General features: G+C 41.9%; 1 protein-coding gene across 1 annotated transcript in view; it reads right to left on the reverse strand.

Annotated features, from left to right (window-relative positions):
• The window catches only part of UBE2R2 (ubiquitin conjugating enzyme E2 R2), a 55,862-nt gene that overhangs the window by 10,737 nt on the left and 22,049 nt on the right, over positions 1-23,076 (reverse strand). The window contains exon 2 of the mRNA XM_026087090.1: positions 4,413-4,499. Coding sequence (XP_025942875.1) covers positions 4,413-4,499 — 87 coding nt within the window. The remainder of the gene's footprint in view (positions 1-4,412; positions 4,500-23,076) is intronic.

Here is a 23,076-nt window from a genome sequence, read left to right on the forward strand (position 1 = left end):
GTCTCTAGATTGCAAGTGTTACAACAATGACAGAAGTGCTGTAGTCACATGAGACCTAAAGTAGGGTTAAAAACTTTTTTTTCCCCCAGCGGTAACTGAGTTAGCTACAGGAATCTTTAAATGCAAGGGTTTAGCACTCTACACTAGCCCAGCTATCAAAGCAATACCTCTCCTGGGACGCAAGAAGGTTGAACAGATGGTGAGGGGCAGGCTTAAGCTGCTTCCCCCTTAGACACAGTTGTTCGAAATATCAGGTGAAAAAGCAGGAGATGCTCTCTGAGGGTTTCACTAAAAATTCATTCCAGCATGCAAGAGGAAGAATATTCTGGCAGCATATGGAAGCCATACAGACACATAATCCTCAATCTGTGTCTTACTTACCAGTGTTATAGCCTGAATATAGATTTAAAGCTTCATAATGCCTTCCATTTATAAACACTTCAAGAAGCCTGTAACACCAATTCTCTATCAGTAACAGCACTCTGGGATGCAATTACTGCGTAGGAGTACTGTAGCAGTATTCCTTATGGCCAGTATCTTCCACTGAAGCCAACTCCAGTGGTTCCTGGGGTGCCAATGCCTTACTGCAGAATGGGGCAAAGGTGCAGATGGGGCCCAAGGCCAGCTAACAGATGTTGGCCTCAGCAAGCCCTGCTGGCTTGCTTCCTCTTACAGCCAGTTACTCAGATTACTCATGAGTTCCCAGGTGCAGTCCTATACTATCAGGAGACAGCCTCGGCTGATGGGCACCTCTCATGCCGTCCCTTGTCACCCTGATCTAAGACAAAGGTTGATCATAGGAACAAGAGAGACTTCAGATCAGTTTTGTTCAACACTACGAACCAGCAACACCCCAAGCACCAGGTTCCACATACGTCCCGAGAACCCTCCAATGCTGCTCTACCCACAGAAGCTGGAGTATAAAGCAGTGCTGCTCACGGCAGTATTATCCGTGCCTTTGAGCCTGAGCCAGTGATCACAGCTACAGATAGCAACAGCTCACCTGAAGAGCCTCCCCAAACTCACCATGATTAACAGTGACATTTATTTTATAGTCAGCTGAGATCCTGCTTCAATGTTGGAGGCTTGTGATCAGTATCCAGAATTCAGCTGCTAGCTAACCTTGCCAGGCATGCTAGTCTAGCAAGTCTTCATCATTCTGAAGCAGTTTTTTTTGTCAAGAACGTAACTATGAACAGCAAAAGTACCACCTGGAGCTGCTGAATACCCAAGCATACATCCACACAGCTGGAACAGTTTTTTTTTAAAACTGGGCAATTTCCTTCTTAGGTCCTCAAAAGTCTTGTCCAATCTGTAAATCCTTATTAATATCACTTTAAGGTGAAACTAAGCTTACCAATGTTAAATCATGTTTATGGCCTATTCCGGTTTTATTCCTAATTTCCATTAGCTTACAGTTTCTTCTCTAGATATCTCCTGGGAGAATGTAGCACTGCTGACCAGGATAAAGCATCCTAACACTGAGGGGAAGTTCCTCGTGTGATCAGGTAAACAAAATGTGGGCTAACAGATATTTTGCAATATGAAAAACAAGGAAAGCAAGGAAGTAAAAAGTTTTCCTCTTGAAATCATGTTAGGTGCTTTGGAATTCAAATAGGGCAGCACTGCACAACAGAGTTTGGAAGAGCAAAAGTGCCATGGGATCTGGAAAGATCAACATGGATTTTTTAGGCATCACTGTAGTCAAGGAGACAGCCATCATCCTCTGCACATTTTTGAAAGACATAAACAAGGAAGATGGTATACTCATCTGCAGGAGGAATAAACCAAGCAGGTGAAATACACTCCTATTAGGACAGAGAACTGGAAGCCCTTGTTACCTCATTAAAATAAAAGCTTGTATTAAATGCAGTTTTACCAAAATTGAACTGATGACCTGAGTAAACTGGAGATGCAGAAAACACACAAGTTACTCAAGGCTTATTGCTTAGAACTGGAATATCAGCCTCAACCTCCCCATCTGGTCTCACCAGCAGATTCTGCAAACTGCTACTTTCTTTCATCTTCATTACACTGAAAGTTTTTTGGTTTTTTTTTCCCCTCCTGACAAACCCTCAAACCTCAAGCCCTTTGCTGATTTATTCTCAGTTTCATTTGGAGTCATCCCAGCGCCTCATCTTCCTTGCTTGGACGTTGTTTCCAAAACAGCCTGCAAGCTGCTTCAGATTCCCTCGGCTCCAAGAAATACTCCAGCTCTCAGCTTTGTACTTTTTGTTCATAGCAGTATTTGAAGAGTCACCCCAAAATATATCCATCAAGTTTCGGGTTAGTTTCCCCTCCTACCTTCAGCTGTTTCTGGAGCCAGTTTTTCCATCTTTCCCACCAGTACCGGGAAAGGCCCTTTCCAAGATTCAGTTTTTGTACATACCGTTTTGGTAACATAACCATTTCCCACTCACCTCCTGCATGAGAATTTCCAGATTCAGAAACAGCATCAGTTTTCGTTATTTATAGATTAAACTCCCATGTTGTTGAAACAGAGAAACATCATTCTTGGCTACCCATTAGATTGTGTGTCAAAATCAAGACTCAAGTCAGAAGATGGTCAAACAACCGATTTCAGGATGGCCCCTAGGCATAACAATGCAATCCTCCTGAGCATCCAGCGTTAAAGCAGATTACTATCCTGTCTTCCAGTGAAGTTTGGAGAAGCTTTTGGCAATTTATGACGAAGCCATCAGAGCAGGCTAAGAGAAAAAACAGTTTTTACTGTGACATCTGAAGTACACTCATTCCAGGCTGGACATTTAGCAGCAGCAACTTGTTAGAAAAGAGCCTTCCAAGTCCAAGGCTTCATCTGAAACCATTGATCATAGAGAGGAAAAGCRACATTCCTATTTTGAACTGGAGCCAAAGGAAATATGCTGAACATCTCATGTGATAAGATGACAGAGGCATACCAACAGGAACATTTTTTAAACGCCTTCAGCCCTCATAAGAAGCTATTCAACTAGCAGCCCTAACAGGCTGACACTTGGTTGGAACGTCCAAACGTTCAGCRTAGATTTGACTGGCTGCCACTAAAAGCTTAAATCAAGCTTGATCCAAAATAAGCCTTCAACTTCCAAATACAGCTCTATGAAATTTAGTAATTTTGAACTTTTAGTACTGAAATTAGAAGCACTACTCTATCCAGATAATGAAAGACTTTCTGACAACCTTTGCACCAGCACCACCATGTAACACAACAGCTCAGTTCAACCAGTCTCCAGGATAAACTGCAAAGACCACTTGACACATGAAAGCTCAGCAAGAAGCCTAACTTAAGTCTATTCACACTGCACAACACAGGGCAAAGACCCCTGAGAAAACACCAGATAATCAGTCCCGGAAACAGAACAGCCTCACAGATACGCTGTGCCCAAGCTACAGTGCAGGCTAGCCTGAGAGCTGCAGTACTAACACAGCTGGGCCACCATCAGTTCCTAAGCTAGTGCACYGGCAGAGCACTGTGCCATACCAAGATGCACTGGCGTGCTCATGCTTTAAAATAGACATCCTCATTGCAGCACATCCCCAGCACTCTGCTCCGTGCTGACTTTACCTTAAATCTCTTCAAACAGCCTGTATCAGGCATGCTTTCAGGCTGGGAAACGTTGCTTCCTAAAGAGCATTTATATAAAATCATTTTCCTGCAAGGAGCTGCCACGTACTTGTACTGTGATCCAATCAGGGACTTACAGCGCATGGCGTTACATCCTCTGAACATGCCCCAAACATGCACTTAACTAAGGGCCACTCCAAGCTGGCTAAGAAACATTAAACCCAGAGGTATCTGTCCACCCTTTCTGAAGGGTGGCCAGGGTGAGCATGACTTCTCCTGAAGATGGGCCACCACAAAAAAGTCAAAGGCTCTCAGGGGCAGAAGGAGGAAATAGGAGGAAGCGTGACTCCAGCCTAGCCCAGACTTTTCCTGCTGTGAGTGGCCTGGGTCCCCAAATCCTTCTGTTTGCAGACTGATGGCTGTAGGAAACTTTCAAATTCCTGTTATTTCTCGTTTCCATTACACAAGTTATTTGCAGGATAAGCTCAAATTAAAGTGTATTTGAATACAATGTATAGTTACTAATTGCCAAAGTATCACAGTAGGATAAGATCCCACACTACAAGAACTCCCCCAAATTGCCAAAGCTCATGGCACAGTGCTTCAGCTGGGACTGCCTGCTGTGCTTGCAAGTACAAGAAAGGCTCCATCCCTGCCAGAAAAAACAGCACTTCCCACCAAGTTTAGATTTAACTGTTCAGCCATGAAGCTGACATTTAACACAAACAACTAGACATTTTAGTCATGGCTAGAGATAATTTAATACCTTCAACACCCTAAATTTCAGAACTAGAACACATTCTCACATGCCTGAAGAGAAATTCATTAGCTTGAAGAAAAACCTTACCTCATAAATGTTGGGATGCCACATTTTGGTCAGGAATCTGAAGGTAGGTGGTGAATATGGATAGTCAATAGGAAATTTAATGTGAGCCTGCAAAAAGTAGAATTATTTTAGTCATCATGAAACAGAATGAAGAGAGAACAACAAGCTGCCTTTATAGTGAAAAGCTGGAAAAAACAATTTCAATTAAGGCAATTAAGTAGTTTGTTTTATATACTAGTGCCCAAGCATACTCTGCTTAACTCTACAGAATTTTTTTTTATTAACGAAGCCGTAACCAACAAAAAACAAGCAAACAAAAAAGAAAATCTTGATGCTAGGACTGACCTGGGCTGGCAATGCTCAGAAAACAAGCTAAAAGGTATTCATCATGTTTTAATTCAAGCAGCACTATCCATTAACTGATTTCCAACAGTAAAAAATAGATTTAAAAAGCTAGTATTCAAGATATGATTGTTCGTTGCTGGGTTCAGAAGTAGTCTAAAAACATTTGCTGAAGTTAAAAGGCTTGTTTTATGCATGCTAGTGCAAAGACTTTAAATCACTTTTTTATGGAAAAAAAAAAGAATTAAAGACTTGCTCAACTGAAACCTAATGGTTTTTGCCTTTCTTGTGTGAAAGTTTAAACTGATGCAGCTACCTGGGTTCCTAATACTACATTTCTTGCCACAACAAACATTTAACAAGTCTGAATATTGCTTGTGTATGCTTAATAAATCTCTGTAACTTGATGAACCAAATGCTGATGGGCTCTGACAGTAAACATTACCTTCCAGCACCTATGAGGTCAGCACACAGCTGTGGGGCAAAATTCTCAGAGCTGAATCAGTTTTGCAAAGATCACAGAGATCCCAGCACTGGGTATTAACTTTTCTGTATGACCCTGGGATTCACAACACTCAAAAGAAGCCAACCAGCAGGAAAAATGGCTGAATCTCAAATGATTAAGTGCCAGAGACTCTGGAGGAGGGAAGGACTCGCACACTGTTCTCCAAACTCTGAAGCCCAAGTCCTTCCCTTGGCTCTGTTCAACATGCCTAGAGTCCCAACCACCAGTCCAATAGGTGTTCCCCACTGAAGCATCTTCTGCCCGCCGTACTACGGCTGCACTCGTGTGCGATAGAGAATGCAAAATAGATCCAAAAAAGCCAAGTCACGCACAGCAAGAACAGAGCCCCTGGTCACCCCCTTCCACCCAAGCGACTTACCACTCAACTCAAGAAGGCATGCCACTGGCCCCATTTAACAGGGCCTCCAACTATGGGACATTTTAATTGGAAATCACAGATATGTAAGCAGGCAGGCAAACAAATGGGCTTACTGACCTACCAAGTACCTGGCTACAGTTTCACTTGCAGACTGGCATGCACCTTGGCATTGTAGCCTAAATTTTATTTCATTTGAGAGCCAGATAGACAAAAACAGAAGGTTTTCTGTTCAACTTTAAGGGAAGCTCAGCAGCTGACGTGTCTAAGTTCTTCACATATCTGCTTGTGGTACTGCCTGTACACGAGCATGCCACAGAAGCTCAGCAGCATCAAGCCCTTACACCACGATAATTTGCCATGGCACATTCACAACCAAAAGATTCATGACCCACTTCAGCCATCTCAGCCCACAGTTTAAGGTCAGCTACACGAATGGCATTGCTCCAAGGCAAACACCTGTTATCACTAGATGACTACAGAAAAAAAAAAGTGCAGCTGTTGTAGCACTGAAGTGCTTGGCTCTGGAACATGCTACTCTGGACCCGGAGCAGAGTAAAGATTTACCAAGGGTAGGGCAAATTTACGTCAGCTTGAATGCCTGCGTTGTGTAGCTGCAAATTTCTTGGGAAAGCCCCAGTGGTCCAGAGAAAGCCCGTTCTTGTGCTTACATGCTTAAGTTTCATCAGATCTAAGGCACAAAACAGCCCAAGGACTGAGATCAAAAGTGCAAGAGACAATAAAATTCAGGACTGAGCTAGTTACAAGATTTCTTGGCAGAACCTATATGCGTGTCTTTATCTATACGCAGGTTTAGTTTCCAGGCCACTCTAAAGAATAATATTGCCAGCAGCGTTTCAGTGTTACTGTGTTTAAATCGCACATACATGGCCAGAGGGATGAGGAGCAGGTCTCATTCCTCTCAGTAATCCTCTGCTCTCAGACCAGTCTAACCCTGATGGCATCGCTCCCGGAAGACCACGGCACAAGGCTGAGCTTGGAGCACCACTTACGGTCTCTGTACTCCCCTCACTCGCACTAAGCACAAGTCATGCAGAGGCTGTAGACCCTAGAGACCTTCTCAAACTTCTAAACCCTGTTTTGCAGCCACAACTCTGCAGCAGAAAAGGGCTATTTGACCGAGAATTAAGTAAAGCTGGTATTTTGCCATGTAAAGGATACCTCTTGAGCTCTCGTGCCAGAAAATGCAACTGGAGAGAGATTAGAGAAACCTTTTCTTCCCATGTGGAGGCATTTGATATCCAAACTTGCCTGCAACCAGTTGCACATCTAGAGGAATCGTAGGGTCACATTATTTGTGACTGAGCCACTTTTAGCTAGCCTATAAATATGTTTAGCACATTGAGATGCTCTACTGGAGCATAAAGCAAACGAAGCAGCTTCTCTACAAGGCCCGACTTCAGAGCCACAAGCCACAGAATTAGGAAACCCCAGATCAGAAGCAGGGAGTTTTCACAAGCACTTTCAGGTCAACGTTGAGATCATTCAGAACTTGAAAAGTGAAACCAAATACTTTTTCCAAGGCATTACAAACAGATCTCAGAGTATTACTCAGCATCTCTCTTTCTCTCTCGTAACAGAAATGATCTAAACCAGCCTCACGCTCACTGAATGCCATTCAAGTTTCTGAATGGGTTAAGAAAGCCAAGAGTTTCAGAGACAACCTGCAAGACAGCTTAAAAAGCTGCATTAACAGCCATAGTAAGAAATCAGTACCCCCCCCCCCAAAGCCCAATTCTAAAAATATTAAGTGACAAAAAAATAAACCTGGATTAGGCAACAAACTTATTGTTGAAAATAAAGTAGTATCTCACAGCGAAGCTTTCCCCCTACAGTTTTCCTGATCTAAGGCAAAACAGCCACCTGAGCTGCTTACCATCTTTGCTAAGGTTCAGCCAGGCAATCCTAGGTACTGGAAAGTGGCAGAGTTTTAGGGCAGCTTCTTGTTAGCCTGGTTAAAGCCAGACAAACGAATTTAGGATGCAAGTCAAAAAATCCAGTACCTGCAAGCACCCAACCATTACTGTATTTACAGTGTGTTTGATTCCTCTAGCTTATGTCAAGCCAAACAGAAATAGCCCTATTTCGATGCCCTGATTTTAGCTGCCTTCTCACCATAGCTCCTTTTGACACCATAGCGCGTACTCTGTGGGAGGGAAAGCGGAGGCCACAATCATCAATACATCCCCCTTGTCCAATTTAGGGCTAGTCACACTTCTAGTCTCCAAAAATGACCCCCCCCCCCGATACTTCGCTCAACAGAACAGATGGGCAGAAGATTCAGCCCTTTGCAAGTGTTTAGTATTACACACAAACAGCTACAACCTCTAAATTACTGACACCACAACACATATTAAGAATATTGATAACAGTATGGCCACTTCATGGCTGACTAGTACTTATTTATTGCCTTGGTCCTTGAAATACAATCACTAAAGATTGTGTCAAGTGTGTTTTTCAGCTTTGCTTAAGTTTTCCTCAGTCCCCACATACCACTGGTCAGATAAGGCAAAGCCATAGTGAAAACTACATATACATTCGAAAAATAAGATCTCGACACCATATGAGATGACTAAAACCTAAAAGAGTAAACCTAATGCTTCTACCAACTGCTGAATTAAGTCCTGGTAGCCAGTCACAAATAACAACTACTACCATGACTTTGAGTTTCTAGAATCATTACCATGTACTTGAACCAACATCTATATATCATCATCACCACCCTCTTAGTGGGGAGTACTAACACAAGCAGTATGCCTAACTTCAGCTGTCTAGAAATTCAGTATTTATTCCAGCCTAGCTGTATATGCCACATCTGTAGCCTGATGGGAAACAGGCCTCTGACACCAGTTTATTCTACTTTTTCCTCACTCTGACAAAGCCTAGATACCTAGCTTTTAGGCAGCGAAGTTGGAAGTGTTGAAACCAACCTACCTGCCCACTGCAGAAAGGCAAGGCGAGGGGAGAAGGAGAGCAGGGGGTGCACACACTTCCTGGAAAGCTACCATCATTACAACTGACCCGATTTTGGGGTATCAGGAACACCTTTTGCAGTTACCAACTGAAACGGCAGATGTTTGGCAGATGCCGAAATTGCCATTTAGAGACCATTTTTATGAAAAAGTCACAACCATAATAGGAACGTGCAGCACCCGTGAAACTAAGCATCTTTTGAAAACTATTTAAGTTCAGGTACAAAGGCAGGGTTTGCACCTATAAACTATACTGTAGTGTTTTGTAATCATCTGCTGCAGCCAAACCATAGACAAGCTCTTCCCAACTCCTTGGTGACACCCAGTCGCTGAGTCCATCCACTCTGCCCAGGCAAGAGTTGCAGCATTTGCAAACAGCACAAGGCCTCCTCATTTTTCTTTGTAACATGCGCAACCCGGCTCCTCGCTGTGTACATCATCGCTTCCCGTAGCTGCATTCCTCCTGCCAGCGTGTTGCTAACTACACCGTACATTTAACATACAAGAAAGCCAACAAGAATACTACTGGGGTAAGTGTTAAAAATCTAATCTCACAGAATGCCCCTTATTGCTACTAGCACATCATGCATTTATACAACTCATCTAATGTATTTTCCTCTTCCACATTAAGCCTGGATTACTGAATGCAGTATTAAATACTATGTGCCAGAAAATGCATTTAGTAGAGGTCAGCAGTAAGTATTAACAGCCTGTTTTGCACATCAACAGGGTTTAAAGCACCTTGATACTGTTCAGCTTCAGAACTTGTAAAGCAGCATTAAAGCCAGCCACATTAAATTGCCAATTATCTGACAAAGTGAAAATGAATGTAAGACTAATGTTGCCATTTCGGCTCCAGATATTACGACTCAGGACCCGAGCAATTTCTTGCAGTAGAGCTGTGCACTATCTGGTAATTTAGTCCCGGCTTTGGCTTCACTACCCAGAACCACCATATCAACATTTATTGACATTCCCTGTGCTTTTTAAAGAGTTAGAACCACATCYTTCATCTGAGTTAGAAGATGAGTGACCAGGTGAATTAAGTCTTGTGAATCCTGAAAAATCCCTTGTTGCTTCAGATAGCCATATTAAGATATTTGCTGCTGTTAATGTTATGTTCTATATTACCTAAAATGTTTCATAAGCAATTTAAATCACCAAAACCTGAATGTGAAAACCGAAATAGATCTCAAAAGAGGCTGTTAAGCCACAAAAAAAGGAAAACAGAGCCACAAGTCAGTAGACTGAAGATGAATCAGGAAGTGACATTAACTTATGAAATCAGAAACTGCTTTGACAGGCAGAGGAGCCTGTTTTTGTTTTACATTAAGTCATATCCTGTATATACTTCCTAATATAGTTATCTGGGGAAGGCATTACTAAAAGTTATTTTCAATGGATGACTACTTGGTTATAAACTAGGTTACTTTTTACCAGAACTTCTTTTAGCAATAAAATTTTACTGCTGCATCTCTAATCAGATGTTGTTCATATAGGTTGGACTGTTGGACATGAAGATCAAAATTACAATTACAGCTTTAAACAAAGGGCTTTGAATATCAGTCTTTTGCTGCTTAGATCTGACAGCAGAAGGACAAACAGGAGTGGGGGGAAAAAAAAAACAAAAAACACACTACAGCCCCACTGTTAAGCTGGTTTACATCCAAGCTCCCGGGATCGCATACATTCACACTCCTGTTGCCTGGGCCATCTCTCAAGGGACCCGAGTAAATAAAATTGCTCTAAACAATGGAGTTAGTCACAACAAGCAGTGCCTGGAAACCAAACCATTTTCTTCTCACAATATTAAAAAAAGCATTTTTTTTCCTTTTTATAAAAAAAAAGAAAAAGTCTTTCATATCCTAGAAGTTCAGTCCAGAAATTTTTTGCTTGTATGATGATAACTGTTCATGACAGCCATTACTCATTTAGAGACTGAGTTAGCCTACACAAGTCAGCTGTGTTTAGGATCTTAAGCAGTTTAGTAGTTAGATAATATATTGTCTTGCAGCGAGTTTTACTGCAGGGACAGTCCAYGGTAGTGCCCAGCTAATTATGCCACTCAGTCCGAACCACGAGATAGCCGCTTTGGCTCTAGTTAAAAAGCCCTCGTSGTCGGTGCTCTTGAACCAGGGAACATCCAGCTGCAGATGGAGCAGCTGTCAGCGTTCTCGTTTTGATGGCTTGCCGGGGAGCCGTTCAGAAAGCCGGGGACAGGCTGAAAGCAGAATAATAAGTTTCCCTTGGCCACAGGCCACCTGCACGCWTGGGAAGCTGTTCGCCTCCCCGGCCGCACCGCTGAGCGCTGCCTCCCCGGCATGGGGACAGCAGGTGCCCGTCTCCACCRGCACGCAAGGCAGAGCCGCAGCGCCCCTTCCTTGGCGCAGAGAGGTTTCTCCTAACACAGCAATATGCTCCAGGCTAGTAATGGCAAAGCAAGGGTCCGTTTCCAGATTGGGATGGACTCGGGAACTCTGGTACAAATCCCAGCCTAACAGTAAGCTATTCACATGCAGGAGTAGGCCAAGGTCACACACAGTCACAGCAGACAGCTGTGGTAGTTTGAGAAACTATTCCAAAACCATTGGTCATCACCCCCCGAGTTCAACCAAACGGGCAGATTACAGGGGCCCTCACCTACGCGAGTGTAAGGACAGCCAGGTTCACTTCCATTACTTTTATTGTCAGTTTGACTTTACGCAGTGCTACAAAACCACTATCATTGCAGCAGCTGCAGGAGAGGGAGTATCCAGCAAAAGAACTCAAGAGTTGGAAATGGTGGCATCCTGAGCCATCACAGCATTTCTGCGATAGCCTGTTCATTTTCATTCAGTTTTTGCATTTTTCTGCCGTCCCATCACAGAAGAGGCGACTACCAGCAACTACACATGGCATAAAACCAAACCGAATTAGTTGGTCCTCTTCTGTAGTGCAAGCTGCTAGCCCAACAGCTTTGCTAAACCTCAAACCATAGGAGCTGAGTGCTAAAGCAATTCCAGAGTCTCATATGAAAAAGCCGATGTCATACTCAGGTTTCTATATTTTCCTGGAAATGTCCATGCTAAAGTATTAATAATTTCTGCCTCTAATTCAACCTGAAACTCCAGGGTCAGACTTGACCTAAAGAACAAAAATCTGTACTGAAATGATTAAAGATTTTGACAAGTCAGATAAAAAGATTTGTGATCACCAATTGCCTCAACTGGAGACTGGGCTCCTGGGTTGGATGATTTCTGATTGCCCACAGACTCAGTGTTTATATGCAAGTTGTATGGCTTGAAATCAGGTTTGTGAGTTTGTGTTCTGCAGAAGTCAGACTATACGTCTGTGTGACTATTTTCTGGGCAGAAACAGATGAATTAATTCTTATTTGTATCTGTACACGACTTCCAAATCCAGACAGAATAGAAAGAATAACTCCCAGTGTGTGAAACTGAAGTCTGTCTATAGTGCTTAATCCTTCCTGAAGGGCCTAAAGACACTTGGTGATGCTGTATCTAAAACTTACTCCAAGCTTTACATCTCCTCCCAGGTCTCTGCTTTAAAGGAGAACCTGGCACTTGAAATACAGCAAGATATTGGTACCTGAACTGGCAAAGCTCTGCAGTGCTAGTGCAGCTGCTTTAAAAGAAATGTTGTGTGTCCATTTCGGAAAAATGCTTCTCCAGCTCTATCTGCAAAACTGCTACGACTTTGCTGGAGCAGTGGCAGGAGTCTTTGAGGATGCTTATTCAAAGTATCGTACTACATTACTGGTATCTCTGGCAGCACGTGTGGAAGTCCTCCAGTAAAGTGTGTGCGCACTTGACACTCTGGGTATCTGCCTCCACTTGCCAGGCTTCAAAGTCCAGAAGATTTGTGTCATTTATTAGGAACTGCATTAGCCTGTGACATACTAAACATCCCGTTCAATCTCAGGAACATGTTTTGAGCTTTTATGATCTGGGTAAGTAAACTGGTTTCTTTACACAGACTTACCACATAGGCATRCTTATGGAACAGCTGAACAGGAGAAAGCATGATATAATTTTTCAAACTCATACTTTTCCCCCCCCCCATAGTTTACTTTTCTCAAATTCAAATGATCACTAGCAAAACACATACAGGTTTCACAGAATTCCGTATTGGGCTGGACAGAGTTTTGATGAACTTGACTTTGACACTTCGACAGTTTGCATATTCACTAAAATGCAGCAGATTGCTTCACTCAAGAATAAAGCAGGCCATACAGTTTACATCTGCCACATGAAAAGATGCCCAAACTAGCTTGATACAGAAGCACCCTTTCCTTCAGCCTGTTTAACTATTTTTAGACAATTCTTTGAACAAAACACCAGCCTAACCATTCATGAGTCAGTCAATGACTAATTGCCTTGATTCTCTTCATATGCAATCCAGGCTCCGTGCAAGAGCACAGCTTTCCTCAAGGGACAGCCAATCACATGTTCTGCTAAAAAAACCACAGGGCCAGTCTCGATGCAGTCACCTCTTTCATAAGCAGCAAGGGGAAAGAAGTATTTATAGCATAGCAAGTGTAAACCAAAGCACCGTGCTGCAGTGTTACACAACTCGGCATTTCTCATCCGGGCAGGCAGCAGTTCTTCCGATGAGATTTCTCAAGCTGGCATAGCAGATTTAGTTTAAACGAAAGGTAGGCGCTGTCACTGGGTTTCTGGAAACCTAGGAACTGCAGTCTCCAAGAAACTTCTGCGCCGAATGTCGCACAAAGCCAGCGTGGCTGCATCAGGGCTTAGCTGCTCGTTCCCCAGCTACTGCACCGCCGGTTGTGAACGGTCCTGTTCGGAGCTGGACACAGGCAGCAAGTCCAGGCAAAGGCAGTTAACGCTTACTTGGCAGCAGTAATCAAGCCTGCTGTGCCGTCTCACTTGCTACCCAAAGAGCTAAATACAGCTGCGCTCTCTCCTAGAGGGGAGACGCAATCAGGATCATATTAGTCCAGATTTATACTACTATACTGATACAGCTGTGTTATGCACTAGCCCTAGCGTACAACCTGACTGCAGAGTGTGCCTGTATAACCTTGTACGAGCCAGGGATGTCCGATACACCGATGCAGACTGCCTCCCTGCCTAGGGCCCCCTAGTGAACCGCAGGAACTAGTACCACAACACAAGGTTTTTTTTTACTAGAGAGAAGCCTATACTTGAGACATRAGTGTATTTTCTTATTACTACATAATGGTGAGCCAGTCAGCTCCATTACCTTAGGCTGCTTCAAGGAGACCAAGTCTGAAGTTTAAGCTAAAATAAGTACATTAGCCGATACATATCCATCCTGGCTCCTCAGGTTATTGTTTCTATAGCAAGGTGAGGTTTTTTGTTTGTTTTTCGTTAGCGAGGAGTCACATTCAAGAGGCATTCAACACTGTGTCATTCTCTACCTCTTTTCACCCCTATCATGTGCTTTAGATGATTTGGAGCTCTARGCATGACAATCAATGCAGCTTTATTCATAAGCGGCAATGACTCAGTTCCCAGCAAACTGCACTGCAAGGGTTGAGAATTAATGAAAGATGAACCCTAGCTCAGATTTACTTTTTCTAAAACCAATTTAACATTATCGAAATGTTGGAGTCTCAACATGAGCTTTGGCCTGCTATGGAAAGGGAGAGCAGTTGGCATTCAATATGCCAGTTTTAAATTTATTTCCAAACACAAACATCTAAAGTTAAACCCAAAATACAACAAGGGCAGATCACTGAAGGCTGCATAGTATGAAGCTGCCACATTTCACACTACAAAGCATCCTAGCCTCACAATACAGGCAAAGGCGGCAGCAGCTAGCCAGAATTTGTCACAGCATCAGCTCCTGCAAATCTCCATTAACTGCATTAAAGTGGACAGAAGATTACTTCATACACTGAATGTCTCCTTTAACAAAAACAGATCATTAGACAGTACCATTGCTGTAGTCACATGGACATGAAATTCAACTGCTCTGGCCTTTGGTGGCTCCAAAATACTACTGGATTTGAATCACATCTCTGGTTGCTTTGTGCTAGGCACTGTAATAGATCTTACTTATTTCCTTATACCCAGGCTCTGAGGGTACAGAACACATCACTTGCAGTCCCTAGCTTCTGCAGATCACTAAGTCACCTCCCTGCTATAAAAAATGATCATGCTCCATTTAAAAGCTAATTACAAGTGGCCAGACAAAAAATTGTCTGCAAAATGGTTGTTCTATACCATCATCAATATGTAGATGCTAAAAAAACAGAAGGATCCCCCCCATACCCCACAAAAACCAAAACACATCTTTTAAGCCATAAAGATACACAAATACAACACTGAAGCAAGAGAAAGCTAGCATTGATACTGCTACCTATGTTCCAGCAAGTTACCACGTAAATGACTAAGATGACATTTAGGTAAAGCTAGTATTTTCAATTTGCTCAAATATCTCCTGAAAGCTGAAAAAGCCAGCAAAAGGATGCTAAGCAGATTGATTCATCTGCAGTGCAGCATAGAGACTTAAGGTGTCCTTTATACTTCTGATAAAAAGCAGAGCAGGTACAGTGGACCTGATCTCTGTACAAGCATGAACATCCTTGGAACGTGTGTATCCAGATCAGCTGGAAATATTTGCATTGAATTTGACAATAAACCTAGTAAGAGTAGCAGTCATGAAGAACCACTTCAGAATATTGCAGGTCAAGAGGATTTCAAGGTCAAAATAAAGGTTTTAATTGGAGAGATTTAAGACAAGAATCCAAGCAAAAGATTTGGCTGTTTGGACAGAGAAAGTGAGATCTTGTAGGAAAGAGTCAGAGGAAACTTGCAAAACTGCATAAAAGTGACCCTTAAATAGCTCTAACATCATGCAGCTTTGCCTATCAGTAGCAAGAAAGGAATGGGGGAAGATTAAAATCTGTCCCCCTCCCCCCCCCAAATTAAGCAAAAGTCACACCTGTTATTCTTGACTTAAAATGGCAGATCTGACTGCACAAGAGAAACTTGAGGTACAGAAAAGAGATTGCCCAAAAGTGGCATATCAGGAAGGAGAAGGGAAAGTCTACTGTAGATGGATAGTCTACTCTCGGTGAGAACTGGAGTGTGGATGCAAAAAAGCTTTTGAACAAGTGAACGGGGGGGGGGGTGTGGAAATCAGAGCAATCAAAGATAAGCAAAAAGTTTAAATGGCAGATTCACAACAATAAAGCTCTGGCAAGAGATCCTACAACAGAGGTTATGGAGATCTGTAGGAACAGGTGAGGCCTGAAGGGGGGGGTTGGATCTAGAAAGCTTAAAGACAGAGGGCATTCTCTATTGTGAGATGCTCCTTTCTATTTGGACCTTTCTGGTGTCCACCCTCTGGTGAATTTTGGAGAGTTTACTTTTCAATAGCACCCTTCTTCTTTAAGGTCTTAAAGCTTAAGAACACTAATGAAAAGATTAGAGCAATAGATAACAAAAAATAACCTCCCTGTTGGTTGTGCTGCACATGACAGCAGCCAGAGAGCACCTCCCAGTTCGGAAGCCTCCACAGAAGCAAGTCACATCGCTTTTCTCCAAGGGCTCCAGAGAGAAGGTTATGCCCGCATATCTGGAAAAACCTAAGACCTGAGCACAGGACTTGTTGGCTCACATGCAAAATAACTTGAGGCTATCAAAACCCAGGAATGGCAGAGAACAGAACAGAATATTCAGATTTATTGGTATGCTAGCCACAGTCACATGCTTATATTCTTTTCAGTGCCTAAGACTCATTTTTGAAAACTTACTGTCTTAATTATGTTAGGCTGTTTGATCAGCGCCTGTAACTTAGATACACTGCACTTGATATGAGATGCCTACACACTATCAGGTTACAGTGCAGTAATAATCAGTYTGCAGCACAAGTTGGCAGTATTTTGAGAACACAAGCATGAGAAAAGCCCTGTCATGAGAAACCTACCCCAGACATAAAGGGCAAGTGTCTGAACCCTAAAGTAATCTGCATCAGTAAACTGACCCTTATCTAGACTGAGAAGATATGTCGATGTTAGAAGGAAATGACTTATGCACATTCAACATTACAGATATTTTCATGCTAACATTTTTCCAGTTAATAGCAAGCAATGCTATAAGGTTCTATTCAGCATCACTTTAAAGCACATCAGTAGTTAATGATCAGTAACTACTTCAAATTGATGATTCAAATTCAACCATACCATTAAGAGGATGACTGATTATTTTTTTATTAAAACTTAATTCGTTGCTTGTAAAGAGGTGCTAAACAGATTCAGGCGCCTGCGTGGTATTTAAAGCAGTAGATGCTTCCTCATACAAAAACATACCCAAAGCATGACTTGGAGGAGCCTCTAGTGGTGATAAAGTAGATGTGATTATGAATTAACAGATACTCAAATACAAGCTAACAATCTTGCTGGTATTCACACTAGCCTACAGATGCATTACTTCTAGTCAAATTACCACCCATCAGCATCTGAAAGCCACGTACAAATACTTAGTACCAACCAAGATCTGTTAAACGGCGCGAGGAGTTTTGTGTTGCCTTGAATCAATACGGAAGCGAACCAACCTGCTGCTTTTGCCCTTCAGAGTCTAGACAGTAGTTGGTTTTTGATCTGAATAACAAATTTTGAAATTCTAGAACATGGAACAGTGTTCATACCTGATTTATACCCCAAGGTATATATTGATAGGTAGACCATTATTTTGAAATAAATTCTATGTACACAAAGTAAGCTGGTTTAAGATTTGCACTTTGGAAATAGGTCTGTTGAACGCTTTTACACAGACATTAAAGCAGTATGTTCCACACATATAGACTGTACAGTGCATTGCTACTAGAAAAGGACTTTTCCAGAGCACGAACTTTGTTTGACGGTATCAACTGGAAGCAGTTACATTCACACTCCATTTGGCAAGCTTGAGAACAGCTCTCACTAACTGTGCAGTTTCTCACATCTCGTGACCCGAGTATGAAGCCGCCATACTGATGTGGTATATAGCAAAAAACGGAAAGCTAACTGCTGTAGGAAGCTCTGAAATGTTAAGCCTTTTGATAAGCACTAGTACAGATGCGGCGCTTTCTTTGGCCTAGCGCAAAAGTCAAGTCCAAGAACATTTGCAGCTTCACTTGCATCCATTCACACGCCATCGATGTGCCAGTAAAAGCCCTTAAAGAGCTGGAGCACCCAGCTCTTTCTTACAGGACTACCTGGCATCGAGAAGTGAAAAAGGCAACCAACTTTTGTCTGTAGTGAAAAGGTTCAGATGCTGAAAAGGTTAATGCTATTTCAGCACTTTGCAACGATAACCACAAGCTAGATTCAAAGTACTTTTGAGAGGTTTGGTTATTAGCAGCTGAAAGATTTGTCTGACAAGAGACTCTAGGTCCCTATCTTCTTTACGACTGCATTTCATAAAGAGACTAACAAATTTCTGTTAAAGATTCAATTTTTGAGAATTAAGAAGCTGAATTATTTTTCAAATACTGCCAAAATTATACAGCTATACACAGACTAACTGAAAAGCTATCCACATACCACCAGTACATTTACAGTAATTGCTACTTGACAGGGTTTGCTTTAAAAGACCTGGATATAACAACATAAAAGTACAGCCCTCAAGGCATTCTCTGCCTAATAAATAATATATAAAAAGCTAAGCATCATCATATATTATTTAAATTATAAATATAATAAACCATGCTGCTGTGCTAGATCTCTGGATGAAAATTATACTGCAAATTGACTGGAAGTCAAATATGATCCCCCCCCNACCCTTCCCCGGTAGCCTACAAAGCTATATTTTTAGCCAGCTACAATTCTGTTCCTGTATGAAATTTATTTCCTGAAATATCAGAGTTACCCAGTTGCTACTGTGGAACAAGCACACAACAACGCGCATTTAGAGCTTTGTATGGCACGACAGTTTTGCAGTTTTTGGGGAAGATCAGTAGTCTATTTACTGGGATAGGAGATTCCTGCAAGGTGACCAACACGAGTCAAATGTTTTCCTATGGATGCTCTATTCTGTGCTTCTCATTTGCGTTTCTGTACAGGAGCAGCCATGCGCTGGAAAATTTAGTCAGAGAAATGCCTTATGTTATACATATGTTTTTGGTTTAAAAAATATCTTGCCATGCAAGTGACAATTATAGAATATAATCAGCTCACAAAAACATTTCAGATCTATGCATACCGTCATATCACAAGGAATTTCAAGTTAACAGGTGGTGGAAGTACCTGCACTACATCAGTAGTAGCATGGGGGACAGCCGCACAGACCAAATCCGAGCTCCTTTCCAAAAAGCAAGATCACCCTTGTCCGCACTCTGGAGCATTCGGCATCCTTCACTACAATCATCATTCAGCCCCTTCTACCCCACCTTGTCCCAGTTTTCATAGCTTCTAAGGAAAAGGGAGTTTTCAGTAGAGCAAAATGGGTTCCACGGGAGACAGGGGACAGCAGTAGCAGTAACCTCCTCATGCACTGAAGGTAGCCCAAGAAGTCAAGTACCAGACCCAAAAGCCCTATTTACTGTACCAAAAGTGGGGCATGGTATTTCACAGATCAACACAATTTGCCTCCACATCCATCCCAYCCTCAGCTGGCCCAGTGAAACAGCGAGGGATTACGTAGCCCCCAGAAACAGCCCCTTCCAAAGCCTTTAAGTGCACCAGGCTAGGGTTCATGGCRATCAGCACCAAATGCAGCTATGCGGGCACGACAAAAGGATCAGCTGCACTGATCTCGGCCACAGCAAGCTCATTTTCTGTGCAGGCCACACGATTAGCTCAACCAAGCAGCTCTACTGCCTCTAAAGACTGTTGCATATCTGACCCTTAAAATTACTCCCCCTTCCTGCTCACTCAGCACTATATTGATTTATATCCAACATTGTTAGTTCTGTTACAACACAGAATACCTTGCAGTACGCTCAAAATTGTTTGACCTTTTAGCTGTCCCACTAGAAGCAGAAGTATACACCACGCTACTCAAAGCTTAAGGCCAAAAAGTTTGCTTTTTTATTTTTTATGCCAAACACCTTGAACTTAACAACTCTATCATAGTCTTTAAAGGACAAAGTGGTTCAACAAAATAGCACATATTAATACCAGCATCTTTTCCTATGGACAAAAACCATGGACAGGTAACATCACCTACATTCATTCTAATGTCCACACAGTCATTACTATCTTGAACTCCTGATTTTTAAAGAAATGGACACATTCCGTTACCAAAAACAAACAAACAAAAACAAACAAACAAAAAAACCCTCTTTGAAGTATGAAAGTAAAAGATGCAATACCCCACCTGATTTTTTTTTTTTTTTAAACACTACACTTTAGTGCACCTAAGCACACCCAGAAGCAAAGCTTATATTTTAATATGAACACCTCCTTACTACAAAGATGCTTAGCAATAACAGATGAGCTTTCTTCCCCTGCATGGCAATAATTAAGGAATCATACAGAGATAAGAGAATCCCCTTCAGCTCCTGCTTCTCACCAACCCATTACTAGTCGTGAACCCTTACCCTCGCGGGGCTGCCTACAGAGCTTTTTTAGAAAGCTTTACTACCTTTGGCATCAGCACCAATTAGGTCAGCAGAAGTTGGGGCTTTCTAAAACCTGCTAGAGAGCAAGATAGCTTGCTTATCACTTCCATGTGAATTTAGGAGAACCAAAGTCACTACTATCACAGTAAGTAGCAGAATACACATATAGTATATATGGCATCAGTTATTTATGCTTTTGCTTCAAAAATCAGATTCAGAACCAGGGTAAATAGAAAATGTATATAGACAAGGATTTCCCCCTCCTGAACAGGGCATTTTCCTTCAGCTATGTATTTCTTGATGCTTAATCTCATCATGTCTTGGCCACACTGTTGCCAAAAGACTTTAAAGTGTATTAAATTCTAGCCCGTTATTAGTATCTCTAACATTAAATACACTTGTTCAAGCCAAACTAGGTTTTAGCAGTAGAGTAATGACTTTGTCCTTTCAACAGTCTACAATTCAAGACATCCAATACAGTTTCAAACCTGCATGCTATGCTTTGAAGTTTGGATAAGGTTTTTTTTTTCCTAATTACCACTACAAATAAGAGGTTTCCTACAAAACCTTGTCTAGTAGGTTACAGAAACCATGCAAGTTTTATTTTGAAGGTTACAGGTCAGTATTCACTATTCGAAAAGAGAAGTTCCAAAAAAAGATCACTTGCCTTCAGGGTACCTTTTGATATTGTCATCATTTGAAGATCTCATGTAAAAGCTTGCTAAGAGTTCAGTGTTGGTATTAAAGTAGGAACTGCATATAACTCATTTCAACACACACACAAAAAACGCCTGATGAGTTATTCCCTATGACTTCTTTTAAATAAGATGCAAAATTTGTACAATATACAGCACTGGCAGGAGTCCTTAACCTTCCCAGCCAACTCCTAACATGACATCGAGGAGTTACACAAATAGATAAATGATCAGTATCTACCACAGAGACTAAAACAGGTGATGAAGACATTTGCCTTTGACTGCTTTACCAGTTTTCATCTCAGTGTCCTACAAAATAAATTTCTTCATATTGATTTTGCTAAAGCTTTCCAAATAATACACACTTGAAACAAACCTGCGAAGTCAATTAGACAACATCACCAATCTCATCAGCGAGTCCAACAGCGAGAGGGGAACAACATGTAATCCCTTCATGGCTTCTGCTCTGGTATCCCAGGAAACCAGCTGCAGCTGCTTGGTTCAAGTTCTGTACTATGGCAAAAATGTCTGCAATTCAGCTCTGATAACCAGCATTTCTTCAGTCACTAAAAACCACAGCAGCAGCTCCTCAAACATAGCAGCTCTCCTCTAGAATCTGGAGTATGACTCGCACGTTCGAAAGCATGGTATGTCTATGAAGTCAGGGCACTCCCATCTCAAAAATATTTCAGCTGGGTCATCAGCCGAATTGCAGCAGACACTAACTACACAAGATTTGCAGAGACAACAGTATAAAAACTAGTTCACTTACACAGGACAGCCTAACCAAGTAGGAGAGCACGTAGCGTCAGGATATCACGAGCTAAGCGGTCACTTAGTTCCCTTCCTTGGAAGGGCCCCAGTAACTCCTTGGTCTAACTCAAGGCTACTTAAGAACGTCACTAGACACATTTAGCCCTTCCCCCAAATGTAAGCAATAAGCTTCAACTGGAAATTTTCCTACCTGGTACTATTTTATTTATAACTTCAATGTCCCAACAGCTCTAGCTCCAGCAAAAGAAATATGAAGTGTCTCCAATTATTGAAGAGTTGTGTAAACCTTATCACTATTACTTTGACTGGATTTCCTTTGGACCTTATGCCCTCCTCCCACTGAACTACTGGCTTATTCACTTCTAGAATAGTCTAAAACTCAAACTAATTTCAGGTACTGTGTGCGCCACTTTAGTCTGCCACACAGTAGTCTGAAGTGTTCAACAATATGCATTGGAAAGGCCCAGAGAAAACACCAAACTGACTATACACATTTCAAAAGTTAGCAATTGGACTTTCATATTCTTCTCAGCGGAAAAAAATTTAAATATGGTTTTCTCAGAAAACCATATTTTCAGTGTGTTACACAGTTCAGGTAGTAGTTATCAAACTTACAATGCAAAAGTAAAAGTTGCAAGGGAAAAACCCAGATTTACAAGGTTAACTGAGATGTTCAGTGGATTATCTTTGTGCTAAAGTGAAAGAAATCAGAACTACTAAGTTTCTACTAAATGGGGGCATTCTCAGTCAAAAACCACTCCATAGAGACCCCACGTAAGCCTTACATATCTGCCTTTGGTGGAAAGGGCTACCACTGCTGACACGTTAGCAGCAAACACAGATGAGAAGCTGAAAGTAACTATGCATACCAATGCTCCGACCCATTCTCAATCCTTTACAAGAGGCGGCCAAACCGTTTTTAAAGCCTTGTTTCTTTTGTTGGTCTGCTCCTCCCCACCAAAATGCATAATTAGTGTAAATTTAGCTGCCTTATGTTTTAATTAAAGCACAACAGGCACTAACAAGGACAAAACAGTGGACTGAGCAGACATAAGCAACCGTGAGTTATTGCATAAATTAGTATTAGCACAGGAAAACAAATTAAAATATGACCATCTGATTTAGATATCAACTGTTCAGAAGTAAATGTATATTAGAGCCAAAAAAAAGATTTGGAGACTCTTTCAAGCTTATTTTCTGTACAGTCAGCTTCACTGTTCTGCAGAACTAAGAGCCTGTCAACAGCAAGGAGGCATTTTGAAGTAACAGAAAATGTTATAGTGAACCCATTAAAGATGTGAGGAAGCTCACGGGGGAGTGGACTGTGAACACAGATGGAAACTCATTTTAAAAGGAGATTAGAGATGTGGCTCTGGCTTCTCAGTAGACTAGATAGACTTCACTTTTAAGAAGGCATTGGGAAGAAAGCAGTGTTCTCGTAAGCTTCGTTATTAAAAGTCATCTA

The sequence above is a fragment of the Apteryx rowi genome, unplaced genomic scaffold (assembly GCF_003343035.1).
Source record: "Apteryx rowi isolate R43461 unplaced genomic scaffold, aptRow1 scaffold_700, whole genome shotgun sequence".
Lineage (NCBI taxonomy): Eukaryota > Metazoa > Chordata > Aves > Apterygiformes > Apterygidae > Apteryx > Apteryx rowi.